Source organism: Haplochromis burtoni, unplaced genomic scaffold (assembly GCF_018398535.1).
Source record: "Haplochromis burtoni strain Fernald_Lab_line unplaced genomic scaffold, NCSU_Asbu1 Contig_541, whole genome shotgun sequence".
Taxonomy (NCBI): Eukaryota; Metazoa; Chordata; class Actinopteri; order Cichliformes; family Cichlidae; genus Haplochromis; species Haplochromis burtoni.
The window spans coordinates 318685-330453 of NW_024582902.1; the positions used below are offsets into that span (position 1 = coordinate 318685).

Consider the following 11769-nt stretch of genomic DNA (forward strand, 5'->3'; position numbering starts at 1 on the left):
TTCTGTGCGCAGAGACGTGCCAGCAGTGCGCAATTGCGCACGCGCGCAGCTTAGAGGGAACATTGCTGATGATGACCTCAGAGCAACCGCCCTGTTCACAGCGAGATCAAAGTGGACCTGAACCTGGACATTTCCCCACGGAGCCCTGCTGTGACACACCGTCACAGATTTAACAATTCAAGAAAGGCATGTTTAGCACCATCATAGCTAACTGAGCGGAGGAGACGACAGCTGAGCGTCAGTGTAGCGGGGTCGCTGTCCCCTGCCGTTCATGAGCGGTCCGTGTCTTTAGCAGAGAGTAGCTCTGTTGGCTGGCTGGTCTGAAACAGGACGTGCCTCTTGTTCGCCGTAATGTTCGGGTTTGCAGACACGTCATGATGAGGACTGTTTGAGTCAGGTGACCCGGTGCCATCAGCACTGTGCATCTCATATTTCATGACTTTGGGCGTATTCATCAAATACTGGCTTTTGGGGCGTGTTGGATCAAAAGAAATAAATATAACCACTTTTACCTCGAACCGGAGAAGCCACAGAAATTAAAGTAGCTACGACACACTGGATCGCCTAGCAACACAATTGTTTTTACACATGTTGGCGTGAAGGCTGCTGTTATGTGAGCCAGCTGGATGAGTGATAGATAAATATGTAGGGACTGTAACTGGAATTAAAGACTTGTGGTTACTGCGGGGTCGAAGATGGATGTTGAGCTGGAGTGAGGGCTGGGCCATGTATCGAATATAGTTAACGAGTTTGTCCACATACGATGGTTAAAATGGCGTTATCGTAACCATCGAGTATGGGTTGCCATGGAAATATTACGGTGTCTTCACGTTTTTTTTTTTTCTTCCACACACTGCGAATGCATCATTAATCCCCCCGCCCAACCTGAAAACCTTCTACCTAACACACTGTGCTGAGCGTGCGTGTTTCAGTCATACCAGATAGGGAAATATGGCGACGGTGGGAGTTTAAGACTCGCTGTCGATTGGATTGCCCAACAAACCAGCTGAAAAATCACCCACTGCAAAATGACGAGTGTTTTAAACTCAGCGTGTGATCGTCTCCACACGCCATGGGATACAAACCTGCTGTGTCGGTTTTATCGTTGCTGTTTGGACTTCAGCTTCTGTCGTGTGAGGTTTTTTTTATTTGACTGTTTCACATGTTATAAGCACAAAGGACGACCTTTGTAACCTCAGTTGTTTGTTTTGTTTCGGTTTGTTAAAGTCGAGTGTTGACCGCAGACAGACGTGGTTGTGACAAGCCTCTGTGTGCAGCTGATGGTTCGTAGCGTTTTCAGACCAACAGAATCAGACCCCGCCTCTGATACCCACTGTGTCAGCTGTGTCTCATTAATCAGCGAGTTCTTGATCGCGACTCTTCAGCTGCTCTGAGCGTGTCAGGTGCTTTGATGTTGGTCCACAGCTGGAGCTCATGGAGCTGCCACCACAGACCAAGCCAGCGGCGGCCCTCGTTTACGAAGGCTGAAGATGAGTCCTTCCACTGTCGCCGTCGTGTTTGCAAAAACATGGACGTGATAAAACCACTCCCTGTAAACTGGTCAGGGACCGCCCACCCGGACGCTGCCTCCATGTTTTTACTGCCTGACAGTCAGACAGACAGAGGACACTGGGATTGTCCTCGTGTGGACACTTGTGAGATTGGATGCAGGCTGAGCGTCTGAGTGTGAGGAGAACGTTTAATCCATGTTTAGAGGCCCCGCCTACCGTCAAATCCTCACGGTGTGTTTGTGTGTATGTGTAGTTGCAGTATCACGCTAGCTTGGCCTCCAGTTTGTTGAACCAGCAGTCGCTGAAGCGATCAGCCAATCAGATGGGAGCATCAGCCAAGAGACGGCCCAAAGTCCAACCCAGTACTCTGGTACTGCCTCCACAGTGAGTACTATTGCACAAAATACTACAACAGTGCTACAGTAAACTATTTCACACCTTTATGCTGCGGTTCCCTGGTTTATCCTTTCACACTAACACACGGGCACCTGTCACACCTGTCACAGGTATGTGGATGATGTCATCTCTCGCATCGGCAGGCTGTTTCCTGATATGACCATTGAGCTGTTCAGACCCAACGGGACGTCGGCTGTGCTGCTGGTAGTAGAATACACATTCAAACACACTTTGTGCCCACAGGTGTTTTCAGATCAGGTAACATGTGTTTGTCTCACCTGTCTCCGTCCCAGGTGACTCTGGGGAAGGTGCTGAAGGCCATCGTTGTGATGCGGTCGCTGTTTATCGACAGAACCATCGTTCGAGGATTCAACGAAAACGTTTACAACGAGGAAGGAAAGGTGAGTGTTCGCCTGACAGGTAACAGCTGATTATGTGTCCCAGGTAACCACGGTAACCTGTTCTTTTGTCCTCGTCAGCTGGATATCTGGACCAAGTCCCAGTACCAGGTGTTTCAGAAGGTAAGAGATCTCAGATGCTTAGAAGTTGATATGTGGGCCTAGCATGCGGAGCCCTGATCAGCCAGGTGCTTGCAGGTAACAGACCACGCCACCACCGCCCTGCTGCACTACCAGCTGCCTCAGATGCCAGACGTCGTTGTGCGGTCTTTCATGGTGAGAGTAATCGGGCACCAGAGTAATCTGATTACCCTCTGTCGTTGCCTGTCTGTGTCTGACCCCTCTGTGTCGCCCTCTCAGACCTGGCTGCGGAGCTACATAAAGCTCTTCCAGTCGTCATGTCAGCGTTGTGGCCGTTTCCTGCAGGACGGACTTCCTCCCACGTGGAGGGACTTTAGGACCCTGGAGGCGTTTCATGACACCTGTCGCATGTAACAGGACACTTCCTGTTTATCTGTAAAGTTTTTCTTTATGTAAAGGTGTTTCAATAAAGTTTGTTTTGTACAGATGTGTGAGTGAAGCTGTTATTGATGTCTGCTGAGCCGTGAGCTTGTTCATGGCTTAAATTTATTTATTTATATATTTTTACAAAGTTTGCTTTCTGTATGCAAAAACCCCCAAAGTTGAGTCAAATTTATTTCTGTGCACAAACTTGGCCAAATAAAGGTGATTCTGATAATATTGCCCAGGGAAACGTGACTGCCAGTATGGGCAAGACTCCAGGTGCAGGCTGTGTAAAGATGCCCCTGAGACAATCCAGCACGTAGCAGCAGGGTGCAAGATGCTGGGAGGCGGGGCATACATGGAACGCCATAACCAAGTGCCCGGCATAGTGTACAGCAGAGGTGTCAAACTCGATTGCATAGGGGGCCAAAACTCAAGGCACACTTTAGGTTGTGGGCCAAACAAGATAAACATTTTTTAAACACACTAAATCGATGTTTTTTAAACATAAATATGAATAAAAACAGGCAGAAATATTATTCCAGAATAAATAACTTAAAAAAATTAACTTTAACTTTAAATATTTTGCTCTCCATAAAAATATATCCTGTCACAATTATGCAAGTTAGAAATATGAACATGCAACAAAAACCCCAGAAAAAATAAATGAAAGCAAACACAAGGTTCCAGCCGCATGTAGACGGAGCAAAGTGCGCTGACTTGGCTCAACATTACTTGGCAACAGGGAAAGTGAGGCAGGCTGCACTGGTGCATTTGTGACAGCTTCACTTGAAACGCCTTCACCGCATCATACATGTCCATGAACTGACAGGTTTCTTTGCTGAGCTAAAAAACTACTGAGAACTTTTCCCCAACTCAGCCAGCGGACCTCTGCGTGATGAGGAATGTCGGCAAACTCTGAATCTATTTCCCACATAAAAGACTGAAACTGACGGTGATTTAATCCTTTAGCTCAGATAAAATGTACGGTCTGCATTACGGTGATCATTACATGCTCCATTTTAAGGACTTTACTACACAGCGTTTCCTGGTGTGTGATGCAGTGATATGCTGTTAACTCACCGGTACAGTTCTCCTGCATCTTTACTAGATCTTACATCCTGCACAACACCAGCGCTCCATCTGTTGTCCCAGGGCAGTTTCATGTCGGTTACACTTTGAAATACCTTTTAAAAATGTCCTTTCCTGTCGTTGTCCCGTGCATCGATTTAATTTCCAATATTTACTCTCCACGGATGAAGATGGTCAGCTGTGCAATGTCCATCATGTCTGTACTTTCATCCACAGCAAGAGATTATGCAATGAAGTTTTTGCTTCTTTCACACAACTGTGTTCTTAAATCAGTGACCATCTCACAAACCCGATCAGCAATCGTATTTTTGCTCAGGCTCACATTTGCCAAAATCTGTGTTTTGTCTGGACACAAGACGTTCCACACCTTCATCATGCAGCTCTTCAGAGTGGTACCGGGCTGATTTGGCTGTCTCCTCTGCTACAATAAAACTTGCTTTCACAACAACTTCACTTTGTGATTTTGCTCTGGTGAAAATCATCTGCTGAAATGCAGAGGTGGGTAGTAACGAGTTACATTTACTCCGTTACATTTACTTGAGTAAGTTTTTGAAAAAAATGTACTTTTAAAGTACCTTTTTTGCATGATACTTTTTACTTTTACCTGAGTACATTTATGAAGAAGAAACGTATGGGCTCAAAATGTGGTCATAAATATTTTGTACTTGTGGAGGCCAGCCACCCTTCGGAGGAAGCTCATTTCTGCCGCTTGTATCCGCGATCTCGTTCTTTCGGTCACTACCCACAGCTCGTGGCCATAGGTGAGGGTAGGGACGTAGATCGACCGGTAAATTGAGAGCTTCGCTTTTACACTCAGCTCCCTCTTCACCACGACGGACCGGTGCAGCGTCCGCATTACTGCAGCTGCAGCCCCAATCCGTCTGTCGATCTCCGGCTCCCTTCTCCCATCACTCGCGAACAAGACCCCGAGATACTTGAACTCCTCCACTTGGGGCAGGAACTCATCCCCGACCCGGAGTGGGCACTCCACCCTTTTCCGGCTGAGAACCATGGCCTCAGATTTGGAGGTGCTGATCCTCATTCCCGCTGCTTCACACTCGGCTGCGAACCGTTCCAGTGCGAGCTGGAGGCCCTCACCCGATGAAGCCAACAGAACCACATCATCGCAAAAATCAGAGATGAGATTCTGAGGCCACCAAAGCGAAAGCCCTCCGCCACTTGGCTGCGCCTAGAAATCCTGTCCATAAAAATTATGAACAGAACCGGAGACAAAGGGCAGCCCTGGCGGAGCCCATCACCCACCGGGAACGAGTCCGACTTATTGCCGGCAATGCGAACCAAGCTCTTGCAACGGTTGTATAGGGATCGAATGGCCCGTAGCAATGGGCCAGACACCCCATATTCCCGCAACACCTCCCACAGGACACCCCGAGGGACACGGTCGAATGCCTTCTCCAAGTCCACAAAACACATGTAGACTGGTTGGGCAAACTCCCATGCACCCTCAAGTATCCTGGAGAGGATAAAGAGCTGGTCCAGTGTTCCGCGACCAGGACGAAAACCGCATTGTTCCTCCTGTATCCGAGGTTCGACTAGCGGACGAACTCTCCTTTCCAGCACCCTGGCATAGACTTTCCCAGGGAGGCTGAGGAGTGTGATCCCCCTGTAGTTGGAACACACCCTCCGGTCCCCTTTCTTAAAGATGGGGACACCCGGATGTAGCTGTGTAAACTTCAAATATCTGAGCCGACACATCGTCTTCAAACCCCCGCGGTCTTTCACTACTCGGGTTAAACATGATGTACAAGTCACTTTGATAACTTAAAAATGTTATTGTTTGGCTTTTTCAGTGTTTTATTTGTTCGTGAGTAAATCGGTTTGGCTGAGATTAAAGTTATTAGATTAGATTAAATTAAATTAACTTTATTAATCCCTCGGGAGGGTTCCTCCGGGGTTTTCACACAGCTGAATAAACGTCAAACAGAAAACTAATTAAACAAAGTGTGAGACGGTCGAGAGTTTACGTCAGCGCCCTGTTATATTTTAGATAGCAAGGAGCAGACGGCAGAGTTTCACTCCACCGAGGGAGCTCGTGATCGTACTACCCGGCTTTCTTTAGACCACGAAGGCCGGGTCCTCAGGTGGAAGCAGCCTCTGAATTTGGACACCCCCGCTGTTTCCGGGCCGGCCAATAATAACGGTGACATTGGACAGTATAGCCACAACACCTCACTTTTTTGCCACATGTATCGTGCAAACCACGTCTCAGCTGTTTGTGGAGGTAAAATACGTCCGCACAATTACGCTCAGCCATTGTTGTGAGTGCGCGCGCCAAGGGCTGCAAGACATTTATACAGCCGTATTTCGCACATGACTATGAAAGGCGGAAGAGGAAGTAGTTCCTTTGAATGTAGACAATCCGAATGTTATAGTTTCTTTCCACTGTGTTCCTGTTAATGATAAACTACAAATTTACCCTAAATTACTAAAATATCGATATTTTAATGTGAGAATCGATTCTAGAACATAAATGACTGGTATCGGAGGAATCGATATTTCAGGATCGATCCGCACATCACTACTTGCGATGTGGAGGATGCTAACCTGGCGATCTATGTACAGTCTTGCAGCCTGAGAGCCACTGATAAATTGTAGACGAATTGTGGATAAGGCGACTGATAACTTAAAAATAGCAAGAACAACGGCTGACAAGAATATTATGTAAACACACGTTGAGTTAAATCTCGATTAACGTGCAGCGAACCTGAGACTGCTAACATATATTTAATCTGTTTCACTACACTTAGAGCAAAAACCACTAGTTACAATTCGCGCGTATCTCACATAATAAACCCTGTCAGCCGCAGTGTTGCCTTCTGTTTTAACAGTTAAGTCTGACATCACCATCTTCAAATTCCTCAAATATGAGCGATCCCTCTCATGTACTCATATTTAATCTTGTTCATTCTGCTTACTTTCATATGAATATGGTAGCATTTTCAATTCCTCCACTTCCACCTCGACTTCCTGTCTTTCTGTTAGTGGCACCATGTCCAAACCTTTTATGTCTTGCTGCTCATTCATCATGCTTACACCTGTCACAAGTCACCACTAATACTTGTCTTCATCCTGTCTGCATCCTCTTTTTTACGTCTCTTCTGGACTGTCCATTGCTTAGGATGGTTGACCCCAGATATTTAAACGCATCTACCTTTGCTACCTTTGTTCTTTGCAACTTTACTGTTACACCTGCTCTCTCTAATTCACACTCGTGTATTCTGACCTTCGTTCCTCTTGTCTCCAGTGTATACCATCACGTCTCCAGGCTCTTTTACACCTGCTCCTTATTCTTCTACAGATCACAATGTCATCTGCAAATATCAGGTATACCATGGCCTTGTGCGACTCGAACCAAAATGAGTACATTTAATCCAAAGCAAATAACCCCAGGCAAACAGATAAGTGTGGGTGAGGAGCTGGCTAAGATGGGACAATGACTTTTAGCCATTTTTCCCTGTGAAGGAAAAAAGATTTCAAACTTGCATGTATATCTTCTCGCCAATAGTATTAGATACAAATAAGGCTTTCATGAAAACACTGAATAAAAATGATACATACAGGGAGTGCAGAATTATTAGGCAAGTTGTATTTTTGAGGAATAATTTTATTATTGAACAACAACCATGTTCTCAATGAACCCAAAAAACTCATTAATATCAAAGCTGAATGTTTTTGGAAGTAGTTTTTAGTTTGTTTTTAGTTTTAGCTATTTTAGGGGGATATCTGTGTGTGCAGGTGACTATTACTGTGCATAATTATTAGGCAACTTAACAAAAAACAAATATATACCCATTTCAATTATTTATTTTTACCAGTGAAACCAATATAACATCTCCACATTCACAAATATACATTTCTGACATTCAAAAACAAAACAAAAACAAATCAGCGACCAATATAGCCACCTTTCTTTGCAAGGACACTCAAAAGCCTGCCATCCATGGATTCTGTCAGTGTTTTGATCTGTTCACCATCAACATTGCGTGCAGCAGCAACCACAGCCTCCCAGACACTGTTCAGAGAGGTGTACTGTTTTCCTCCTTGTAAATCTCACATTTGATGATGGACCACAGGTTCTCAATGGGGTTCAGATCAGGTGAACAAGGTGGCCATGTCATTAGTTTTTCTTCTTTTATACCCTTTCTTGCCAGCCACGCTGTGGAGTACTTGGACGCGTGTGATGGAGCATTGTCCTGCATGAAAATCATGTTTTTCTTGAAGGATGCAGACTTCTTCCTGTACCACTGCTTGAAGAAGGTGTCTTCCAGAAACTGGCAGTAGGACTGGGAGTTGAGCTTGACTCCATCCTCAACCCGAAAAGGCCCCACAAGCTCATCTTTGATGATACCAGCCCAAACCAGTACTCCACCTCCACCTTGCTGGCGTCTGAGTGGGACTGGAGCTCTCTGCCCTTTACCAATCCAGCCACGGGCCCATCCATCTGGCCCATCAAGACTCACTCTCATTTCATCAGTCCATAAAACCTTAGAAAAACCAGTCTTGAGATATTTCTTGGCCCAGTCTTGACGTTTCAGCTTGTGTGTCTTGTTCAGTGGTGGTCGTCTTTCAGCCTTTCTTACCTTGGCCATGTCTCTGAGTATTGCACACCTTGTGCTTTTGGGCACTCCAGTGATGTTGCAGCTCTGAAATATGGCCAAACTGGTGGCAAGTGGCATCTTGGCAGCTGCACGCTTGACTTTTCTCAGTTCATGGGCAGTTATTTTGCGCCTTGGTTTTTCCACACGCTTCTTGCGACCCTGTTGACTATTTTGAATGAAACGCTTGATTGTTCGATGATCACGCTTCAGAAGCTTTGCAATTTTGAGACTGCTGCATCCCTCTGCAAGATATCTCACTATTTTTGACTTTTCTGAGCCTGTCAAGTCCTTCTTTTGACCCATTTTGCCAAAGGAAAGGACGTTGCCTAATAATTATGCACACCTGATATAGGGTGTTGATGTCATTAGACCACACCCCTTCTCATTACAGAGATGCACATCACCTAATATGCTTAATTGGTAGTAGGCTTTTGAGCCTATACAGCTTGGAGTAAGACAACATGCATGAAGAGGATGATGTGGACAAAATACTCATTTGCCTAATAATTCTGCACTCCCTGTATTTGCTAAATTAGGATAAAATAGAAGGCACAGAGTGATACTAAATGGAGAGCCATTTGTAAACCGTAAGAGTCTCTTCTAAGGGAACAAAGAGCAAAAACAGCCAAACAGCAGCTACATTAAAGTATTTAAAGTTAATTTAAATGAAATAAAGAAATGCAACTAAAGTGGGGTACAAAAAACTTAAAACCACAGATACAGATAAGAACACACTGTCTCACTAAAGTAGCATATTCTCCAAACCTTTGTTAAAATCAAATAAGCAAACAGTACAAAGCTTTAAACTGTTTCACAATTTCTTTTTATTTTATCATGAAATTATGTTAAAGCTCATGCTAAAAAAGTTTCCAACCCAGTTCAAGAAAATGGAGAAAACCTCCATTAATCTTATAATCAACCATACAAAGAAGATGGAAAAGCAATAGAGAATGCACTGATGCATGCTCAGGCATCCAGGTAAGTAAATCCCAAAAGGCTGAATCTGTTGATCTGGACGTAGCGTTTTCAATGGGAGAAACATTCTCCTTCAGTCACTTGGATGAGTGAGGAAACATTTCTCCCACTGAAAACGTTACGTCCAGATCAACAGATTCAACCTTTTGGAATCTAGAATGCAAATGATGGTTGATAAATAGCTATGTATGCAATGTGACCACTGGCTAAGTTAGGCCAATTCATAGCCAGTGGCCTCAAGGAACTTTATATTGCATGGTAAAGACCCTGCAATATAAAAGAAACCCCCAACAATCTAATGATCCCCTCTGAGCAAGCACTTGGCGACAGCGGGAAGGAAAAACTCCCTTTTAACAGGAAGAAACCTTCGGAAGAACCAGACTCAGGAAGGGGCAGCCATCTTCCACGACTGGTTGGGGCATAGATGGTACAAAACATGGACATAGCTTGTTCGTTGGAAACTTGAAGCCAATACAGAAGAACCTTAAGCAGTAGAGACGAGCTGTTTGCATGTGCGTTGAACTCTAGCGTCATTAACCAGGCTAGCTGTTAGCTTATAGCTCACGCTAGCTAACCAGCGAGCAGTTAAAAGGACAGCTGAAGCTGCACAAAACACCCACAAACTTATCTCACTACAACGTAGCGCCGAAAATATGACTCGCAGCTCGAGCTCGACACAGCTGCTGTAACATAAGACTGACATCCAGCTAACCACAGCTAAAAAGATATTTAGAGAAAACTTACCGTTTCCTCAGGTTACACGAGTTGAGTTGTTTCACGCTGAAAAGTTGGTTTGTTTTGGCTCTCACTGAAGACACCACACTGAAGACATAGCTGTTCTTTTGTACTGCTTTTAAGCGAAACATTCTTTGTATGTGAGGCCAAGGTGTTCATCCTCTTCAGCTCTAGCGTAGACTCTGCCATGTTTTCATGTTTCTTCTTTCCGTGTGTCCGCTACTTTGAAACGCTTGGGCCGCTCTGCCCGCCACAGTTTCAAACTGGTCATGTGACTGCATGGCCACATCTGATTGGTAAAAAAGTTACCGGAAACTCCACTGGCGGCATGTTATCTAATGTGTTAAACTAATTTTTTTTAAAAAGTAACGAGTCGAATTTTGCAAATGTAGTGGAGTAAAAGTACCGTTTCTTCTCAAAATGTGGTCATAAAATTTGTACTGTAAATAGTTTTGTACTTGTAAATCAGGATTTGTATGTGTAAAAAGAATTTGTGTGTGCGTAAAAAAGATTTGTGTGTGGACTTAGCCAAAAAAAACCCTGCAAGTTACAAGTACGAATTTTGACCCTATTTTTCTTCCTTTCATCTGATTGGTCAATGTCATGTCAATCACAAATGTAACAATCCAATCAGAGAACAGATGGGTTTGGCTGTCGGAGGGGCGCTTTTTTGAACTGCAGGTCCTTGAAGGGTGATACAGTTTGAAGCTGGAGGATCTCTATATAAATATCCGATAGCAGCTAGGTCCCCTAACTTTCAGCAGCTGTTGAAAGGATAAAGTTGTGGTATATCAGTGGTTAGAAATACCATTATTACTTTAGGATTAGTTTAACACAAAGTCAGGGCTGACCCGGGACCATTGCTGTGAGTCACAGTGCGCAGCATAAAAGTCCTTTCACATCGGACGCAGGATGTGCTGCTAATGCTAACTGCTAACTAAAAGCAAAGGATCCAGAATTTGTTGCGCTGGCTGCTGGGCTCTGTGGGTTTTTGCAGCAGCTCTACCTGTACTAGATGCACCTGCACTTTATGTCCTCTACAAGAGTTTGGTTTTTTTGCTGGTTCTTCAAATGTTCAATAAAAACATGTATGCTAATTCATAACGAAGAAAGCTTTGTAATGAAGACTGTCATTTCCAAAACACTGCCCGCCCCCACCCCGCGGTCCGCAGCGCTGTTGAAAAGGCTGTGGAAGTCCCTGTATTAAACACGTAGACCTGTGACACAAAAATCACCAAACTCGGACGACCACAGACTGTTTTCCTTCGTGGTGATGAAGGAAAACGCTGGGTTGGCATGTAAAAGGGCATTTATTCCCTTCAAAGACCTGCAGTTCAAAAAAAGCGCCCCTCGACAGCCAAACCCATCTGTTCTCTGATTGGATTGTTACATTTGTGATTGACATGACATTGACCAATCAGATGAAAGGAAGAAAAATAGGGTCAAAATCGTACTTGTAACTTGCAGGGTTTTTTTGAGTCCACACACAAATCTTTTTTACACACAACAAATTCTTTTTTACACATACAAAACTGATTT

At 44.5% G+C, this 11769-nt stretch overlaps 1 protein-coding gene across 1 annotated transcript in view; it reads left to right on the plus strand.

Annotated features, from left to right (window-relative positions):
* The window catches only part of med27 (mediator complex subunit 27), a 6652-nt gene extending 3781 nt beyond the window's left edge, over nt 1-2871 (plus strand). The window contains exons 3-8 of the mRNA XM_005947750.3: nt 1765-1895; nt 2018-2111; nt 2201-2308; nt 2387-2428; nt 2504-2581; nt 2666-2871. Coding sequence (XP_005947812.1) covers nt 1765-1895; nt 2018-2111; nt 2201-2308; nt 2387-2428; nt 2504-2581; nt 2666-2800 — 588 coding nt within the window. The 3' untranslated portion in view covers nt 2801-2871. The remainder of the gene's footprint in view (nt 1-1764; nt 1896-2017; nt 2112-2200; nt 2309-2386; nt 2429-2503; nt 2582-2665) is intronic.
* The last annotated feature ends 8898 nt before the right edge of the window (nt 2872-11769 follow it).